At 34.1% G+C, this 21,545-nt stretch overlaps 1 protein-coding gene across 5 annotated transcripts in view; it reads right to left on the reverse strand.

Moving 5' to 3' along the window:
- Nucleotides 1-10,135: 10,135 nt before the first annotated feature.
- Nucleotides 10,136-21,545, reverse strand: part of PTBP2 (polypyrimidine tract binding protein 2) — a 71,385-nt gene continuing 59,975 nt past the window's right edge. For 2 of the 5 annotated variants that reach the window (XM_004420802.3, XM_087446973.1), the window contains exons 9-14: nucleotides 20,843-20,997; nucleotides 19,360-19,393; nucleotides 18,851-18,943; nucleotides 11,997-12,213; nucleotides 11,819-11,896; nucleotides 10,136-11,629 (exon numbers count right to left, since the gene is read on the reverse strand). In XM_004420802.3, coding sequence (XP_004420859.1) covers nucleotides 11,497-11,629; nucleotides 11,819-11,896; nucleotides 11,997-12,213; nucleotides 18,851-18,943; nucleotides 19,360-19,393; nucleotides 20,843-20,997 — 710 coding nt within the window. In that variant the 3' untranslated portion in view covers nucleotides 10,136-11,496. The remainder of the gene's footprint in view (nucleotides 11,630-11,818; nucleotides 11,897-11,996; nucleotides 12,214-18,850; nucleotides 18,944-19,359; nucleotides 19,394-20,842; nucleotides 20,998-21,545) is intronic. The other 3 variants (XM_004420803.3, XM_014780127.2, XM_014780126.2) reach the window with 3 other exon arrangements.

A 21,545-nucleotide genomic window follows, 5' to 3' on the forward strand; every position in this document is an offset into this window, starting at 1 on the left:
CTTAGAGAATACATAATACTTTTTTTTTCCCTGAAGGAAGACAGGGAAAGAAGAGGGTTCACCATGATTCCACATCCCTACCCATGAAAGGTTGATTGTTGAGTACAGCTACATAACAGGAAAAGGACATGCCTAACCATGTTTGTACTCTTTCAGAAATCTTGTTACATGCTATACAACTTTGCTGTTTCCTTCTGTCCTCTTTTATAATCTGAATCGTTTTCTATTATTTGCTTCAACGAACCTATAAGGAGCCAAATACTTCAGCTCTCCAACTCCAAAAGAAGATACATTCTAACTAGTCTTGAAAAGACAAATAAAAAAACTCTTGTGTATTAGTATATTAGTACCTGTCTATATCATGTTCAGATCTAGAATTTAGAAAAAACAGTGAGATGGCAAATGAAAACAAAATTTGCATTAATTTTGCCAATTATTTTGCATTTCTTAGGCCATGTGTTAGACCAAGATGCTCTGAAATTTATGCAGTAAATATACTCAATATAGAATGAATAAGACGCAAGTTTTTAGATCTCCTTAGGTCAAACACTATTAAACTGATTATAAACAAATTACATCTGCTCAATAACAATTCATTTAAAGTACGTGTCAAAAATTTGACAGTCTTTTGGAGTTTCTCAACTGGGATTTGACCTGGATATGAACTCCATACATCATCCTGGTTAAGAATGATTAATAAAAACAAAGAAGAGAGACAAAGAAAGAGAATATACTTGAGGGAGAGAGAATATATTGGTAAGGAACCTCGGGAGTTCTAGGCTAAATATAGTGATTCAGTGATCAGAAAAAGAGCAAATGCTAACAAATATTTTTGGAAATTCTATTTATCTATTATAAAGCTCAATATTTCCAGACATCTTATTTGTCCACTTGATTTCAAATAATTCTCATTAAACTCAAGTACGTATGACATATAACTTTTGTATACAAAATGATAAGCTAGGGTAGATAGCAAATTTAGAGGCACAAGTGGTAAAGTATGCTGAATTTTCAATCATTAAACTGGTTTTGAGTGTGATTGTAAACTCAAGAATATACTGCATGTATAATTCTACTTGAATTAGCTAAAAAATAAATTATGGTTAACATACTCTTATCTTACTAGCAAGTAATATTTAAACTTACTGAGATCTCAATGTTTTTTAAATGATTAAAACATTTTTACAACAAGGTCTCTGCTCATTTACATCAATTCTTTTGACTCAACAAAATAACTGACATTTCAGATTTAAAATTTCTATATTACTTAAGAGTAGCGACTCTCAGAATTCTCAAGCCAAAACGGCAGCCTGAACAGCATAGGGGAGTGAATCAATATTCCTGCGGGGTCTTGAAGCACAGCATAAAATGGTCCTAAAAGGCTAAAATGGCTTTAAAATTTCATTTTAAATTTTATGAAGTTACAATTCCTAGCTTTATGTTTTGCATTCTTCTAATGATATGACTGTTTGTTTTAATGAGAAAATATTTTTAATATTTTTAATTACCGTAAAAAAAGACAATTCAAAAACATGCAGGATGTTTGTTCCGTGGCTTTGTCTGACTCTTATCATATGTTTAGAGAAGCATGGTCATGGGGTTTAATCCGTCAGAGGATAATGCAGCCTTAGAGTAAGGGTCTTCCTTTTAATGGCATTCAACAAAAGATACTTTTGGAAGTCTCAATTTTGTATTCTTTAGAAGAATTTAATGTCAAGTTCTGTTTCAGGTTCTTAGACGGAGAGGTTTTATTTAAACCTATTTAAATTGTTTTATTTAAACAATATTTATTTGTGTGATTTTTTAGAGTTAGGAAAACACTTTATATAAAAAGATATTTTAATGAACATGGTAAATTTACCAGTCTGTCATGTCAACCCTATTCCCTCTTTTAAATCCATTTTCCAATAGTTGTGTTTAAAAACAACTGATCTGAATTAGAATAGAGTCCAAATGCTTTAGCATGGCCCATAATCTGACCTCTTCCTATTCAAATACATTTCTCTACTCCTTCCCTGTCTCATAACTGACAACCTAGCCACACTGAACTTTTAGCTCCTCCAGGGTGCCATAATCTGATTCAGTTCTAACAAACTATTCTGTCTGCAACACTTCCCTCCGTCATCCCTCCCTCCAACCCAGCTAACTCCCAAGTGTAACTACCTCCAAGAATCCTGTCCTAACTGGTAAAGGCTGAGTATACTATAATAGCACTCAGCAGTTTCTCCATAAAACTTATCAAACTATATAATTGCTTGTTGACTTATCTCACACCAGACTGAAAGCCCCATGATAGGAAGGAACTGTGTTTTATTTGCTGTTTCACAGCATCTAAGCTGGCACATAGTGTGAAATAACTGTTGAATGAAAAAAAATGAATGAATTCTCAAGAGGTTTATATGCTAAAAGTAGATGTTAGCAAATAAAGTACAAAATCTTTTAAAAATTATGATTTATGTTTCTAGTTGGTAGAAATCCATAGTTTTAGGGACTTGTATTTCATTTGAAAGCATAATACTGCATATTTTATGCTGACAATCTTTAAAACTGAAATCTACCTCTTCTAGTGCTCTCCTGTAATTTTATATATATATACAAATACTTAAATTCAATTATGATTTTTTAAAAAATGGAAAGTCAAGAGGATAAATTACAAATAACTTATGTACATTGTGTTATTCATTGCGGTTTAAAGAGAGCATGGGCTTTGAAGTCGAAAAGTGTCTCCATTTGCTTAGAAAATATCTTGTATCATCTCACCTTAAAGTTGGTCCAAAAAGTGATTTTTGTGTCACTAGACATTCCCAAAGCTGTATTTCTACAGCAGTTGATATTTTATAGAGTGCATAAATTATCCTGTTTGAAACTAAAAATAACCCTGTAATACAGAAAGAACATAAGAGAGAAAATAGGCTCACAAAACTAACATGCCCTGCTCAAGCTGCCATGATCAGAAATGGTGACGCCCAACCTCAGATCCTGTTTTCTGAACTCCAATGTCACATTATTTTGCTACCTATCTGTCATAATGTTAATCAGACTAGAAGTTCTTTGAAAGTAGACAGTCAGTTCCACTATAACACAACATAAGCATTTCCAGAAACTGCCACACTATGCAAAAATAATGTAATAAAAATCACAAGGCTTATGGAAAAAAACGGAGTTAGGGCACAACACTCAAAAACTTCATCAGTGACACAAAGACAGAAACAACTGGCAGCACAACTTTACATATGTTAAACGGTTAAGAAATACATAAACACTTCTATAGATATGACACTTATCTTGCAAAAGATCTGAAGTTTGCTTGTGGAAGTGGGTTTCAGAAGCGTTGCAGCTTGTCAGTTACTGGGAAGTGTTGGAAGGAGGGTTTTCTGAAATTGGATGGAAAGTTGTTGACACCAGATGTGGCTAAGTGTGGCTCCTAACGCGTGGAGGACTGAGGTAGCTGAGAGATGTTTGAGGTGTGTACATGTGTGCATTTTGTGTATTTCTACACAGGCCAGTTTAACTGGGTGCAGTTTTCTGCTTTCATGTTTCTCATGACGAAATCACACATAAGTAAATGTGTAATTCACGTAATGTTTAATATCAAATATGTTGGAACAATTAGCGTTTTCACAATAAGCATTATAGAACGTTTGTGTAGTTCTATTTATCTTTGTATTCCCTACAATGCACAAAGCAGGTGTCCAATAAGTGTCTTTTATTGCTGTGTAAGGAAGATCGGCCCTGAGCTGACATCTGCCAACCCTCCTCTTTTTGCTGAGGAAGACTGGCCTTGGGCTAACATCCATGCCCATCTTCCTCCACTTTTTATGAGATGCCACCACAGCACAGCTTGCCAAGCGGTGCGTCGGTGCATGCCTGGGATCCGAACCAGCGAACCCCGGGCTGCCGTAGCAAAGCGCGCGCACTTAACCGCTTGCGCCACCGGGCCGGCCCCCAATAAATGTCTTTTAAATAAAAGAGATCTAAATTAATATTTAGGGGAAAAAACTTCCACAAACAGAATATCAAAAATCTTCCCCAAGCAATGGAAAAGAAAAATTACCAATGAAATGGAACTGTGTTTCATATAATCCTCATAGTGAACATTATGAGGTAGATAGCTCCATTTTACAGATGAGAAAATTAAAGCTTGCAAAGGTCTCAGAGCTACCGGGTAGCAGAATAAGGTTTGAATACAGTCTAATGTCAACGCCTATGCTTTTTCCAGAATAAAAATATAATTTATTATATATTTTATATGATAAAATTTCAAACCTAGGGAAGAGATGACAACAGCAATGTTATTATGCTCTCTCGAGAGCTTTTACTTATACCTTTAAAATAATCAGTAATTATCCCTTTGAACATACGCACTTAAATTTCTAGGAATCACCTTATAGAATTTTACAAGTCTCCTTAAAGGAGCTCTTTAAGCACGATTCTTTGACAAATTCCTCTCCCTTAGAGTTGAGTACACTAGTGATAAATACATGAATATTTCAGGTTTCTCCTAGTGATTCCAATCATCTGGAATTGTTACAATCCCAGAAGTTAAAAAACAAAACAAAAAGGAAAAAAAGGGAAGAGGATTTTAAGCTGAAACAGACAAAAATAGCAAAAGATCTAAATATTACATACGGGCCGGCCCCGTGGCGTAGTGGTTAAGTGTGCGAGCTCCACTACTCCGGCCATGCTGAGGCCGTGTTCCACATACAGCAACTAGAAGGATGTGCAACGATGACATACAACTATCTACTGGGGCTTTGGGGAAAAAAAGGAGGAGGATTGGCAATAGATGTTACCTCAGAGCCAGTCTTCCTCAGCAAAAAGAGGAGGATTAGCATGGATGTTAGCTCAGGGCTGATCTTCCTCACAAAAAAATAAATAAATAAATATTCCAACAATCCTTTGGGGAAAAAAATAAAAATAAGAAAAATAAATAAATATTACATACAATACACTATCATTTGTCAGTTCATTAACCAGCAGTAAAAAGGAATAATCTAATTGGTTGTTACGGTGATAAAAATGTAAGTCACAGGAGCAAGAAACTTAATTGCAAAGGAGAAAAGAGAAGATGAAAAAATGAAGAGAGAAATAAACAGCACAAGTGATAGACAGCTAAAGCAGCAACAAGGTTTGGAGACAGCAATGGGGGTGGTCAGCAGGAAATACTCAGCAAGACAGGACAATAGAGAAAACTGCTAGCTACAAGAACATTAAAAAAACTATATGCTAAGGGTATGGGTAACAGCCCCTGAAGGCATACTATGGCACAGCTAAACTATATTTATATCACAGCTCTTACTCTGAAACAGACTATCAGTCATCACTCAGTAAGGCTTAGGCATTTATACTATAAAACTGTGCTGTCCGACTGGGGTGGAGAAAGAAATTGAAGCATTCAGTGAATAGGAAAGCCTTCAATTTACTAAAAGACCCAAGGGCATCATTTTATTATACCATATGATAGAGTCAGGGCTTAAGAGTGTTAATTTACAGTCATTTAAAAAAATCAATTCACATGGAAGTTCCCTGTCAGGCTAAATTTGATGTTTGGTACTAAATAAAAAATCATACTGATTTTCATTACTAGCTACTTATCTATTAACTTATACATTAAGTTTTAATTTACGAATACCTAACAATAGGCCTCTATTTCCTTTAATCGGTATAATACATGGGAGAACTGAACTGGAAACCCAGGGACCTGTATTCTAATAACCAGTCAGTCATAAATATGTTGCTAAACTATTCGACCTCTCTAGAACTATTTATCTTTAAAACAAGAGGTTAGAAACTATATGTATGTGTAAGGTCCTTTTTCAGTTCTACAATTACTTCTTAGTTGAATAACTTAAAATTACCAATAAAATATAACAATTTTCACACTCAGGAAAAAAAATGGGAAAGAAAACCTTTTAAGCTAATTTTCATAGAACTGAAAAAAAATGTCTTACTAGAGTGCTTCTCAAACTTTAATGTCCAAATCGATTTTACCTGGCTAGCTTGTCAAAATGTAGAGTCAGCAGGTCCGAGACGGGGCCAGAGATTCTGAGTTTCTAATAAGCTCCCACGTGATACTAATTGCTGCTGGTCTTGGGACTGCACTGAGTAGAAAGGTTCTAGGACCCAAAAAAATTGTAATGTTGACAAGCTAGGCTAGCCCACTTATTATTACAGCAACTATGACCAGGAATACAACACTGTATGAAAAATTTGCCAGAAAGTCTGATGATGAATATGTCTGGGATTTGCATAAATATGGGAGGTGAAAAGTGGGTGGAAGAAACAAGGTTATAAGTTGGTAACTGAAGCTGAATGATGGGGGTTTGTTATAGTTTTTTGGATGTTTGACATCTTTCATAATAAAAAGTTCAAATTCTTTGACTCAAAAATCCTACCCAACAATAGCCCAAGTAAGGGGATGAAAACCAAAATGCCAAATACTGTTTCTGTCCATTGATAGGGGAGGGAGGGCAGGGGGCAGGAGAAAGTTGCAAGAAGGGTGGCTATGATGTGAAGTTAGAAAGGCTACGTTTGTATTTAAGGATCTCACAAACAATTTCAGCTTTCAAAATACTAATAGTTCCTTGTTTACTTTTTACATTTCTACCTTAGGAGAAATGTGAGACAAACTTATTCAATATTTATTGAAAAGGAATTGCTTTAAAAACCTCCTTAAGGGGCCGGCCCCGTGGCTTAGCGGTTAAGCGCGCACGCTCCACTTACTGGCAGCCCTGGTTCAGATCCCAGGTGTGCACCAACGCACCGCTTGTCCGGCCATGCTGAGGCGGCGTCCCACATACACCAACTAGAAGGATGTGCAACTATGACATACAACTATCTACTTGGGCTTTGGGAGAAAAAGGGGGAAAAAAAAAAGGAGGAGGATTGGCAATAGATGTTAGCTCAGGGCTGGTCTTCCTTACACACAAAAATAAATAAAACCTCCTTAAAATTGGTTAAATGCCATGATTTGATAAGAAGAGTATCAATCTCCAAATATCCTAATCTTAAAAAATTATAAAGTGTGTTGGATGACAAAATATTGTACCATTTAATCACCAGGAATATTACAGTATTTGCAGTATTTTTGTAACTAGGTAGAAAGAGAAATTTAAGCTATAGAATACAGACCGAACTCCCTTTGAAAAAGCACTGAATTAAAACACTAAATCCAAGGTCACGATTACCTTTGGGTAAAGGATGAGGTAGGGACTAAGATCAGAAGAGGTACATAAGGGATGTCAGTTCAATCTGTAATGTTTTATTTTTTTAAGTCATACATAAAAATTACATATTAAGTATGGAAAGTGTTAGGTGGTGAAAGAGTTGAGCGGTCAGTGCATAAGTATTCATTATGTTTTCTTTGTATTTTTCTGCATACTTGAACACTTCATTTCGCACTTAATGTGGGGGTAATCTGATACTCTTTAACTTCAACATTTATACATTTATTTGCAAAATCTGAAACAAAAAGATAACTTAAAGGGAATAAACATATTCAGGAGAATAAAGAATAACCAAAAATTAAGATTTTTGATGACTGGTGTACATATTCTAATACTGTGGCTTAAAATTAAGATTTTCCTACCGAATTCTTACCACCAGATTTTCTAGAAACAAATATTTAGCTAAAATAGAAACCTACGTACACTCAATTTCACTAAACAATTCTGTACTCACTTCTCCTGAATGAAAAAACATGTTTTCAGATTTATGCTCCATTTTAAAATATTAAGGCAGTGAGGCAATCCTGTTCAAGTCCTGAGGTACTCACGAGAATGTCTTTTCTTCCTTTCATAGCCTTAAGTCTTTATTAGAATAACCTCCAAGTTGCACAGCAACATTTAAAGGTATATACATATAAAATCTCATTTTTAAGTGGAGTCTATAACTAAATATGTATCTATGTTAACTTTACCAGACTAACTTTAAAGTATTAAAACATTAAAAAGTATTTCTTTGTAGCAAAGAGAGACAGGATAACACTTATTGTGGATAACTAAGTTTACTATAAGCAAATCTGGCAGTCAGGGACCTCTGGCATTGTAACTTCTCCTACACAGCAGTTTACCAATTGCAGAGCATTTCTGCACTTATCCTACTTGAGCTTCAGAACAACCCTGTGAGGTGGGCAGAGCAGAATTTATTGCCTCCATTTTACAGATAAGGGAAACTGAGGCTTAGAAAGTGACTCAGCCTTTTCCTGGAAATTATATGCTAATCCAAATAGACCTACATGAACAAATTAAGTTAATTACCATAATCTGATTATGCTAACCTTAAATCTTTAAGTTAAAATGCCTCAAAAGTGTTAGTATATTCCTAATATAACTAATAGAATGATTCATTACCCTTCCTGGTTAAGCCAGGGTTTTCATAGCTGCTTTCAAATGCTAAATTAGATTTCTAACATTAAATATAAACTGTATGAATTCATTCCTTAAGTAGATACTTTGCAACTCATTTCCAAAATCCTCTTTAATGTAAAAAAAACAAAACAAAACAAAACAGTTTTTCTCTTAAGAGAAAAAAAACATGAAGTTACCTACTCAAGCAGCTCAGTCTTAAGAACACTTCACCGTTAGCTAGTTCATGGTAAGAGAGAAGACTCTGAAGCATACAGGTGTACTAATCATGATGACAAAGCTGATGTTATTTTCACCTAACACTTAAGCAATTTACTATATGCCAAGGACTGGGTTAATTTAATGTACCAAATTTAAAATACTCTAGAGTGTCAAAATTCCCACTTTACTGACTTGGTGCTTTGGAAGCCTGGCTGTAATGGAGTGTACTGTTAAGAGACTGTAGAATCTGCCACTCCCTAGGCACGAAGAACTTTGGTTTCTGGTCATCCTCTACCGGAAATATTGGGAACTCTCCCCAGCTCGGCAACCTGAGCAACCCCGTTGCCATGCATAGCCCAGGACTTCTGTTTCTTCTTCCAGGCCAATCCCAGCCACAAGGAACTACCTGAAAAGGGGGGTTGTACCTACTTTCAGGTATTTCAACCACCACCCTATACTGAGGAAAACTTGAAGAAACTTGGTTCAATTACTATCCATTAACCACGGTATTGGTTTTTTACAGACTTGAGGCACATCTGCTGTTGCCAGACTGCCTCTGTACTACAATGCTATTTTATGAAGAAAAAATATGAAAGGTCACCTAGCTTTCAAATCACTCCCATGTTGTTGACTCAAACGTAAACAATTATTTTTATTATATTCTTCCTTTTTGGAGGTGACTGAATTATTATATTAATATAGCACATTTAAATGTATCTTATATGCCTTCATTTGCTTTTTATTCTCCTAACACGAATTCTGCATAATTATCAGTTATTTTATAACAGAATCAACCTAAGGAACATGTATAACTCCAAAGTTATCTGACACCTTTAAAAAAGGTCACCAAAAATATTTTGAGTAATACAAATAGCACCCTAATCAGAATCCTTTAAAAACTGAAAGTAGCAACCTTGCAAGTTACCCTTACGTTTTTAAGTACCTGAATGTACACCTTCCTTCCCACCCAAGGCAAAAACAGACGACAGGTTACTGTTTCTTTCCAATAACATCTAGGTCCCTTTGTTAAAATTCACTAGGCAGTCTAAGATTAGTAGGAAATCTTTAGCAGACACAAAAGATGAAAGATGAAACTGCAGCAAGAGAGCATGGCAAATCCAAAAGATCTATTAGTGCATAAATCTACTGGAAAATAAACAACAACAACAACAAAAGAGATAGAAAGAATTAACAAGCTACAATAAAAGTTATGTCTTTAAAGCAGATTATAACAGGGTGGGAAATGTTTAATATGTGTCCTCCTGAAAAGCAGTTACCATCTTTTAAATTAAAAAAAAAAAAAACAGCTGGTATATTTCACAGCATCTAGATTTATTTATGGTATAAAGCCATAGAATTGTAATAGTATTACTCCTTTCCCACCCTGGCAGAGAATAAACATGAATTCAGAAGCACAGTGGAGTGAAAACAAAGAAGAGGAGAGAGAAAAGGCAGCAGAGAAAGACAGAAAAGGTGAATACAGAGCTACAGAAGTGTTTATTGAGCATGCTACAGAGGTAAGCAGAGTACACACAAAAGGAAATTAAACAACCATCAAACCTCCCAACTTTGTTAGAAAATTAATTTTTAATTGTGCCGCTTTCAAACTATACTGAATTTTACATTTCTAAAGATGTAAAAACTCAACTAATAGAAAATATACATGACCATTCTGTCTACATAGATAACAGAATCTATGAATCTTGAAACTAAGTACATCAATTTCAAAAAGTATTGGTCATTTAAACAGAATCAACAATTCAGATTGACAAGAACTGTTCAAATTAATTTGACCTGTAGATTCTGAGCCATGTTTTTATTAAAGTCAGATCTATTCCTAAATACAAAATATTTTGAAGATTTATTAAAACTGAATATTACAATGCAAGGTAAATTAAGACTAAAGGCACATAAACTTTGGTCCCACCTGGTTGTCAGTTTTAGAAAACTGCCACGAAATTAATCTTCCTGCAAATTTTCGCAGTACACTTTCTTTATCTTTGAAAAATACATGCACCAGTTCCTGAACTAGCTAGACCAGTCTGCACATGCTCAGAAATCCACAACCATATTCCAAATCTTAATTACAAACTAAGGATGGCAATATATATTTAAATGCACGTAAGTCATGTCAACTTCAAAAACATCTACGAAAAATATTCAGCCACAAACAAGACATTACTTAGTGCTGACATTTATATGATACGTCCCACAAGAGTGTGTACAAAAAGGTTAAGATTCCACAATGCTTTCCACATAGGGCTCAAACTTACAGAAATCACTTTGTTGTCTTAAGAAATTAATACTCTGCCTCTTGTTAATTTTAACTAATGCCGACATTCATAACTGAATCTAGACCAGAATTGTGAGATACAAAAGGCCAATGTTTTTTTAAAGCAATAAAGCCTAAGGTAGTAAAAACTAAAAAATGCTGCTTTATTCTTTCAATATCATGTATCTTCTTTGATTAAATAGAAAGAAATGTGACAAGCCAATAATTCAAAATAAGTTCCAAGCAGGAGAAACAAAAACTTAACCTTTTTACACACCCCTGCCTAAACATATTATAATTCCCATATAACAATGTGCCCTAGAAAACCAATTCCTTTTTTCTAGTAAATGCACAATAGCAACACTAGTTTTCCTTTTTAAGGCACGTATGTCAACTAAGTTGAAAAAGGAAAGTAAAATTAAACTGAAATTTTAAACAGACAATAAAAATGGCTTCCCTATAGAACAGATGAAATATAGCAGTTAACAACTCTGCCTTTACATACGCCATTTCATTTTATAACCAAGGAATGATAACAGCATGAAAAAAAAAAAGGAAACAACAAAATAATCAAACTCTGGTCCCCACTTTTCTGAACAGTCAATAGGTGATGACACCAAACAACGTGATTCACCCACAATCTTCATCTCTCCTTTTTTAAATTGTTGACTTGGAGAAAGATACTCTCAGATGATGGTTTTCACCAAGGTTATAATTATGAAGATCAATCAAAGCCTGGATAGCTTCTTCCACTGTTGCCATCTGAAGAAGAGCCATTTTGTGATCTCTTCTGAAACAAAATTATGAAATTAGATACTTCATAAATATTAGAAAGGGCTTAAATACTTGAATTTTGCCCACTCCAGAATCAAAAATTTCTATAACCAAAAGAAAAAGTAGAATAAAATAAAAATATTTACTTGAAGAAAATTTTTACTTCTACCAAGTCACTAATTTAAAGACAAGAAAGCTTGCTTACTGAAAAAACTTAAATGCTTTCACAGTGCCCCCAGTGTTAGCAAACAGTGTTCGTAGATCCTCTTCTGCTACTGAAGGACTAGAAAAATTGGATGCAAAAAAAAGTAAATATTAATAACAGATTTTATATTTTATCCTTAAAACATAGATCCTTAATAAACTCCAGTTTTAATACTTACGGGATATTGGATAGGTGAAGGGTTGCAGAAGGAGGAAAAATGTTCTGAAAATTTTTGGATCCAGGTTTCTTAAAACGATGCAATGGAGAATTACCAAAATCTTTCGTTAGCCCTTGATCATCAAGTCCCTCTCGAGGTAGCTGTACAGTCTGATGCTTAGACAAAGTAACACGTATAATTTTTCCATACATTTTCTGTCCATTAAGATGGTTCATGGCTATAAGAACAAAGAATGCCTATTAAAAAACAACATTAACAGAGTTCAAAGCAAAATTAGTTTGTATTTTAAAACAGTTCAAAATCTGAATTCTCTTATGATTTTAAAATCAATCATGAGTTTACTATAGCCATTGGTGACAAGACTTAATTTGCACTAGACAAGGCATTTTGGCAAAAAAGCCAGCTTCTTTCATAGAATGAAAATCCAGATTATAAATATCTCTCTTCCTTGACAATCCTGCTGATAAATCATATACTTAGAGGCCCAAGAAAGAAACTCAGTACTCATCTATAACTTCTTCCCCCTTCTGCTCCACATCCTAATTGCCAAGTCCTACGATATTCTTCCTCCCATAAGTATCTTGTCTCAAATTCATATTCTCTCCATTTCCCCACTTTCACTGCCATTATTTATTTATTTTTTTTGTGAGGAAGATCAGCCCTGAGCTAACATCTGCCAATCCTCCTCTTTTTGCTGAGGAAGACTGGCCCTGGGCTAACATCTGTGCCCATGCTCCTCCACTTTATATGGGACGCTGCCACAGCACAGCCTGAGAAGCAGTACATTGGTGCGTGCCCAGGATCTGAACCCTGGGCCGTCACAATGGAGCACTCGCACTTAACCACTATGCCACGGGGCCAGCCCCCTTCACTGCCTTTATTTTTGATCTGAATCACTCAGTCTCCTAATTTGTCTTCCTGTTGGATTATTCTCTAGTTTTCTCCAATCCATTCTAAACACAGCAGCTGGATAACCTCTGTAAATTGCAAATCTGATCATGTCATTATCTGCTTAAAACCCTCAGAGATTAAGTCTAAATTCATTTTTTAACATGGCTTGTACCTTTCCTAGTCTGATCCTAATTTCTCTCTCCAGCCCCTCTGAACAGATATTTATTGATGATGTATAATACCAACCATTTTGTTAGTGCTGAGAATCAAGTGGTAAGACAAGAACCATTCCAGCCCTCATGGAACTTACAGTAGCTTAGTACTACACTTCTTGCACTTGAATGCTCCAGCTATACAAAACATTATTTCTTTAAGTGCTAGTTTTTCTTCCCTTTAGTCCTGTGTGCATGGTGTTCTATCTGTAACAATTTCCTGGTGTTCTATCTCTAACAATTTCCTATCTCCTTCACTGTCCCTCCTGGTCTACACATCCTTTGATGTTACTTCCTCAGGAAGACCTTTCTTCATTCTCTGGAAAAGTTAAGAACCTCACTAGATATCCCCCATACGGTATCCTTTACTTCCTTTTAAATTCACCACAATTTATTTTAATTATCCTCCTACAGACCATTGTCCCTACCCCAGCACACAGCACAGTGCCTAAGAACATTATGAGGCTACTTCTTGAGGTAGCAGTTGGGTTATTTTTAACCTAAATAAACTGGTCTGAGACTGGAGAACAGTTATACGTTGTACGTCTTATTCAGTAGTCACAACAACTAAAAAAGACTATTTTATAAGTCATATGCTTGAGCTAAAGTGAAGGTGTGATTTGACTACTCAAATCAGAGTGTTAAGAGCAGAGAGGTAGAGGCATGTGGAAGGGCAGGGAACTGTGAACAGAATCCCCACTCTCAGAATGTTTTCAATTTGATTAGTACACCATCGTCCACAGTCTGACCCAGGAGATACCCAGAATTAAAATCGTGCCTCTTGTCATACTTACTTGTATAGAATAAACTAGTTAAATATAAAACAGGCTGGAAAAGGAAAATGCTGTAAAAGTATAAGACACCATTCAGAAAAGATTCAAAAGTCAATTTTTTCACTTACAGCTTCCCTCATTTGTAAAAAGTTTACTCTTTCTGATTGTTTTACCGCAGTGCTATATATTTGTAATAGTTTTTCCTTAAATTTTCAACTGAGGCTAACAGAAAAAAATTCTCTCTCAGGCCTGAATTTCCTCTCAGTAGTTTCTTACTCTGCATTTCACATATACTGATAAATGTAAACTTACACTTAGAAAATCAACTCAATTATTCATAGCGATGGTACATAAACTCCTTTTTAATAAAATTTACTTGAATTATAAAATATTTTTAAAGTTCTGTAATTCTATTGTTTTAAGTGAACAGAACTTTGCTAATGATAAAGTGCTATTACCTCCCACAACATGTGTTGTAAGGAATGAATCTTGGGAATGAAGCGGTATAAATCAGACTGAGGCTGTGATAAGAAAGCTGTCAGTGTAGCTTTGGAAAGTTATGAAAAGACTGCACAAAAACCTGAGCTTTGAAATATTGAAGGGCAAGAATAACAAAACTGTAAGTTCTAGGCATAATAACTGTACAAGGAGGAGATGGATAATAGAGAAATGGGATTAAAATAAAGCAAAATAACCAAACAGCTACCTGAGGAAGTAGCCAGGTAAGGAGAGTGATTCTAGTCAGCTGATTTTTGACAAAAGTGATCTAAAGTGGATGGGGTTGGAGGAGGAGGGGTAATTAGAATATCAGGATTTTTAAGTTAAAAAAGAATGCTTGTCAAAAAGTTAAGTACATATGTAATGATTAAACAAAATAAAGCAGGAGATTATTTGAATTACTAATTTAAAAGGACATCAAGTTTAAAAAAAGGGACTCATATCTTAAAATCCATTCCAAAAAATATGGCATGAATGCACAAAGCAATGATAAAGGAGGGGAAAGTCAATGTTGCACAGTGGAATGCTATTTTTGGTTAAATATAATTTTTTACCTTTCCCTTAATCCATTTGTGAAGAAAATATTAATGAATAATGAAAAGTTAAAAGTAAAAAATTTACAGATACAAGAGGAGTTTATATAATGTGGAACTGGAGCTATATCAATAGCTATCTCCTTTATAATTCAAAATATTGTGTTGCCTCTCTCATTTTTTTAAAATGAAACTCAACATCCACTTGTCTATTTTATTAGTCTTTTCAAAGGACCCAACTTTTAGCTTTGTTTTTTTCTCTCCACTGTCACTATACTATTGATTTCTAAGTCTTGTCTTTATCATCTCCTTTCCTTGGGTTATACTGTTATTCTTCAAGTTAAAACTTTCTGTCAAAACACCACTTTCACTGTACCACACATATCTAAATTTGTATAGTACCTTCATTATCATTTAGTTTTAAATATTTTTAAGTTCTCATTAAAATAGCTTCTCTGATCCATGAGATATTAGAACTTATTTTTAAATTTCCAGGTATATGGAAATTTCAAATGTATCTTTTTATTATTAACTCTAACTTAACTGTGCACTAGTCAGAGAATTTGGTCTACTCTTTGAAACTTACTGAAGCTTGCTTTATAGTTTAGTATGTGACCAGTTTCTATAAATGCTCCATATGTACTTAAAAAGGAATGTGTTGGATGCATAATGTTAGATGCATAATTCTATACACGTGTAATTCTGTTAAGATAATTGTATTGTATCATTTGTATCTTTCTTGATTTTTTTTTGGTCTGCTTGACATAATTCAGAAACGTTGATTGAAATCCCCCACTATGATGGTGGATTTGCTGAATTCTCCCTGTAGTTCTATCCATTTAGGATGTATATCTTTTCAAGCTATTTCACGAGGCATATACATATACAGAGCTGCTGTAACTTCCTTATGAACTAAATCTGTTAATCAACAACCTTTATCTTAAATTAATATGGGTATATGTTTTCCTTTGATTTAGTCTATTTACCCAATATATCTTTTTTATATCCCTTTACTTTCAACCCTTCCACATCCTTGCACTTCATATGTCTCTTGTAAATAGCAAATAGGTAGCATTCTAAAAATCAAATCTGACAATCTTTTAATTGATGAATTTACTCCTTTACATTTGTTTTTATCATTAATGCATCTGGACTTCATTCTATCATAATTTAACTTATATTTTCCCCTATTTTTCACCATTTCACTTGCTATTTTCCTCTCCTTGGTTTTGGGAAGAAAGGTCTCTTGAAATTTCTCTTTTGTGAGACCAGGAAAGCCTCAAAGTATGACTTACAGTTCTTTATTATTCATGATAGTGAAAGTGAAAGCCAATATATACTTAAAAATTGCTCAAATATCATAACACCAGAGTTACATGATTTCCACTCACAGCACACTTTGATAGACATAATTTAGTAGGTAAAGGTCTGTTATGAAGAACTAAGTAAATATACTTTTGAGATGCAAATATATATTACATAAAAACAGGGGCATTTTTGTAAGTACTTCTTAAAAATATTAATTGGAGAAGCTAGATAATTATTTTAACATGAAGGAACTACTCTTTGGCATTTTGCTAGAATTTAATTGACATTTTAAGGACCAGTATACTATTTTTAAAGATAATTTACAAATTACATTATTCCTAAGAGAAAATACTATATCAATTAAATAGGCTATGGTAAAAAGTTTACTAAAGAAACATCTTACTGTTTACAAACCTTTAAACTCTGGTCTGAAATGATTTAACATGGCCTCTCAGAGAACTGCAACAATTCCATTCACATTCAAACATTACTGTCTCTCTTAATTTTCCTTACTGTTTATTTCTCCCATACTACTTCCTAAGCATAAAAACATCTGCTTATATTATAAAACAATGAGTATTTCCAAACAGAGTTCCATGAAAATCAAAATGAATGAGAACAGAGACCAGCCCAGAAACAAAGCATCTTAAATTTATTTTAAGTCTCATTTTCTTCAATAGTACACCCTAGTTTTGTGTGAGATTTGAGCATGAGTGTATGTGAAAGGCACTGATGGTGTAAATACATATTTTTATGGTCATATACTTCAAGAAAGCAAAATGTACCCCAGCAGCGATGAGAAATAATAAATTATTTGCCACTACACATAGTCCAAAAATTATAAATCATGACATTAGTAAGTCAAAGCTTTAGTGAAAAGATCTTATAAAAAAATTAGGTGTAAAAGACTTACAAATGTTAAGTACTGTTATGCACTGAACTGAATTCTCCCAAAACTCAGATGGTAAATCTCTAACCCCTCAACCTGACTATTTAGAGACAGGGCCTTTAAGGAAGTACTTAAGGTTAAATGAGGTCATCAGGGTGAGGCCCTAATCCAAAAAGACTGGTGTCCTTATACGAAGACTAAGAAATACCAGAAGCTCAGAGGAAAGGCCATGTGAGGACACAGGGAGAAGGTAGCCGCCTATAAACCAGGAAGAAAGTCCTCACCAGAAACAAATCTATTCGGACTTTGATCTGGGACTACTAGTCTCCAGAACTATGAGAAAATAAATTTCTGTTGTTTAAGCCACTCAGTCTGTGGTATTTTGTTATGGCAGCCCAAGCAGACAAATACAAGTATAGTACAAATTAAAATATCACCTATTTAAAATAGGCCTTACATAAACCAAAACCAAAAAATACCTAGAAGAACTTGGTTAAATTCTACCTCAGGTACTTCTCAATCATAATGATCCCTTATTTAAGGAAATGCCACACTCCGCTCATGAAGTGATGAGTGAAAAAAAAAAAAGAAATATTTGAGAATGTTTTGTTAACTATGAAGCACTGTAAAATGAAGCACTGTAAAATGCTACTTACAATGTATATAAAAACAATGGCAATGACTATCCCCACCAGAGGACAGAAGTGCACACAAGCAGAGAAAGAAAAGATTTATGCATAGATTTACTAAGCATTAAGCACGACATGATCAGCACTTTATATACCTTTCATTAAAGATAAGATATCTCCATTTTAAAAAACAGACAACCAGATGTATAAAGCTTTAGACACTGTCTAAGGCTACCATGATAGCTCGTTAAGAAACCCTGAAATTTAAACTTACTTCTAATTCCAAAGGCCAAAAGGTCAAGCATATCATGTTGTTAATCTGTGAGTCTCACTGGATATAATAGCAAAAATACACTAGTCCTTACATCAAAAATGGCAAATTTCAAAATTAACATTGTGAATACTAGTCTGAGGCACCATAATCCCTGAATCCCAATGAACAGAACCATAAACTAAGAACCTACTGATATTTACAGTCAATCACATTATGAGTTTGCAATTGTAGTCTAGATTTACGTGATCTGACTTTGTGTATGAAATCAGATGAGATAATTAAAATCATCAATTACTTATCTAAATAATAATTTAAGTGTACCTTGACTGAAGTACATTTTAAGATCCCAAATGGAATTAACAATGGTGTATCGTGTTAAGTTTTTCATTTCGTGAGAACATGGTATCTCTAAAATACATTTTCCATTTGACTCCTTCCATTACTAAGTTTAACCAACTGCTTATAAATGATTTAGAAGAATTAAAATAACATGGCATTAATCAGGATTCCGTGGACTATATACACAGTTAACTTCTATTACAGGGAGCAACCAGGAATGAAAAACACCAAGGATGTTTAACGTAAATGCCATAATTCTTATGTGAAATTGTTATTGCAACTTTCGGGCCAAAACCTTTCTCCATGAGACTGCACCTGAGAAATGGTCAAAGGATAGCAAAAAAAATAAATATGTTCATCACGTACAACTATTCACATTAAAACATGAAAATTAACATGACATTTTGAGCCCTATTAAAAAAATTAATGGTTTCTTACTATTCACAGATTTGCATTATATATTAGAAATCAGATTTGAAGATGTATAGATAACACAGTTTAATCTTACCAAGTTGTGACTGGTTTCCGTCAGCCATCTGTATTAGAGCACTGTCTTTCTTATTGTACAAAATCTTCACACGCTGCACATCTCCATAAACACCTTTTTTGGAGCCACAGAGAGGTAATCCAAAAATGGAATTAATTTTATGTGCAAGTCAGCTAAAGATTATTTTTCTGACATATTAATGAAACATTCAGACATCAACATGATCACTCATTCAAACTCATCATTCTCACAAATGAATAAAGAAGATCAAGATTTTGAACAGTGAATTTTGAAAAGAATAATTTTGATAAACCCTCAAAGCTATGTGAATGATATTAAATTAAAGACCATGCAAAATAAATCAGCATGCATTAAAACAAATTTTGTGTCTATGGAGAGTTTTAAATAGCAAAGAAAAATAGCAAAAGATTTACTATTCAACTTTAAGCCAAAGTGCTAGCTACAAATAAGAATTAAGGTGAAACAAAAATCAAATCAATAATAAAAGTATAGTGCTAACAATAACATACCGAAGAGGGTAAACAGACTTTGGGGCGTAACCATCTTTAGAAGGAGAGAAGAGCAAGCAGCGTAAGACAAGAAGAGAGAAGAGTCGAGGAAGAGCGGAGATGAACAGATCATCCATAACGAAGGGTGGTTCCCGCAGAATGGTGAGGTGGTCATGGATCATGGTTCAAGGCGGTTAATTGGGGCAAGTTGGTCCGAGGAACATTTGTTCAAGCACAGAAGCATGAACATAGGGAATGGAGACAGGGAATGAAGACAAGGACAAGGAAAATAAAGGATAAGACAGGGAAGGGAATGGGCATTTGGGAAAAGACAAGGAAAGGGAAGGTGAACACACAGGGAAAAGGATGAAATGGGGAAGGGAAACAGCAATGCAGAAGAAAAAAATAAGGAATTGGGGAACAAAAAAAAAAATAAAATATAGGTCAGTACATAGGAAATGCAGGAATTTGGTCAGAAAATGGTTGGTTTATGTACTGTACAAGAAAAACTGAGTAAAATGTAGTCATCCAAGACAAATATGGGTAAAGTACATCTATATCAAAGAGTAAATTACAGCATTTCATTTCAACATAGGGAAGGAAAGCATGCATAGGAATTTTTAAACTTTGAACTTTAACTGCATAAGCATGGCTGGTTATGAAATGCAGGCAAAATTCTTAAAAGAAAAACAAAGGCACTCTGATTCAAACATTTTAGCATGCAGAACTATGAATGACAACAGTATTAAATGATAAAATAAGCTTAATGTTCATATTAACAGAGGCCAATTAAAAATGAAACAAATTAGACATTGTAAACTGATACATTTAGCTTCCCACATTTCATACCAGCTTTCATAGCAATCAAAATAAAATATACCAGACATAAAATGTACAACAAAAGAAAATAACTCAGCAATAAATTTTATTTAACAAGAATGGGGGGATAAAGTTGAAAAATATTTTTAGATGACAATGACTAATAACTGCAAAGAAAAAATTACTAAGAAAGACTGGAAGAGTGCCTCGTCAAGATCTTTGGAAGAACCTTCAAAGAAAAATGTATTAGAGTAGTTCACACAAAATAAGATTTAAAAAAATGCAATGACACATAAGCATGAAATGAACAAGCAAATAATTAGAAAAGGCAACGAGCAAAATTGTTTTACAGTTAAATCTGCAAATTAGATCATATTTGCCTTTGAGAGTAACAAAAAGATAAAAAGCCAAACTATGGTACTTCACCATATTTTTCTTAGGAAAAATAGGTAGTTAGGTTAAAAATATATATATATATATATATAAAGAGATATGACTATCTAAAGAAATAAAATATTACTTAAACAAGTACATAGATTTTATTCAGAAGTAGAAACATACAGAAAATACTTTGACTAATGAATGTACATAAAAAGAAAGGCAAGTGCAAAATGAAATAAACATGAAAAACTTTCACGAATGAAATGGAGTTAAAGAAGAAACATTAGAAAATTATTTTACTAACCTCTTCATTTAAATTGCTAACCAACAGGACTGTATTGCCACCAGCTGAGACTCCAGGCATACCCACTCGGCCAGCAGCAGCCGCAGCAGCTGCTGCAGCAGCATTTGGAATAGCCAAAGGACTCAGAGCTCCTGGAACAGCTGCAACAGGAAGCCCTAATTTTAAAATAAAGCATATTTTACGAAACACACACAAGTCGTTTACAAAAACCAATTTAAGCACGATGGGTGCATGGCTTAGGGCTGCCCATTCCAACTGGTTCCTGAAAGTTAATTTTTATAACATTTAGAAAAAAGACTTGGTGATATGTAGTAGTTAGAGAAAAGTAACTGGTTTCAATGAAATCATTAACTACTAGAACTAAGGTACATACCTGTATTATGTTAAAAAATTAAATATACAACATTCCATTTCCTATGGAAAAGCAAACAAAGCACAAAGAATATAATATTTCCAAGTCAGAGACCTGAAAAATTCACTTATGTGGTTTATACTGAGAAGCCAAATCTGAAAAATATCATCTTCAACATAACATTAACTCACTTTTTTATACAAGCGCTAGCTTCACAAACTCATTTGAAATCAGACAAATAATTACAGCTTATGAAACAAATACAGTAAGCCTTCAGTTTGAGACAAATCACTCTGAACATCATTATTTAATTCATTCAAATGACCTAAAGAAAATCTTACCAAAATTGGT

This window comes from Ceratotherium simum, chromosome 2 (assembly GCF_057802395.1).
Source record: "Ceratotherium simum simum isolate JZ-2026a chromosome 2, ASM5780239v1, whole genome shotgun sequence".
In the NCBI taxonomy this organism is placed as follows: domain Eukaryota; kingdom Metazoa; phylum Chordata; class Mammalia; order Perissodactyla; family Rhinocerotidae; genus Ceratotherium; species Ceratotherium simum.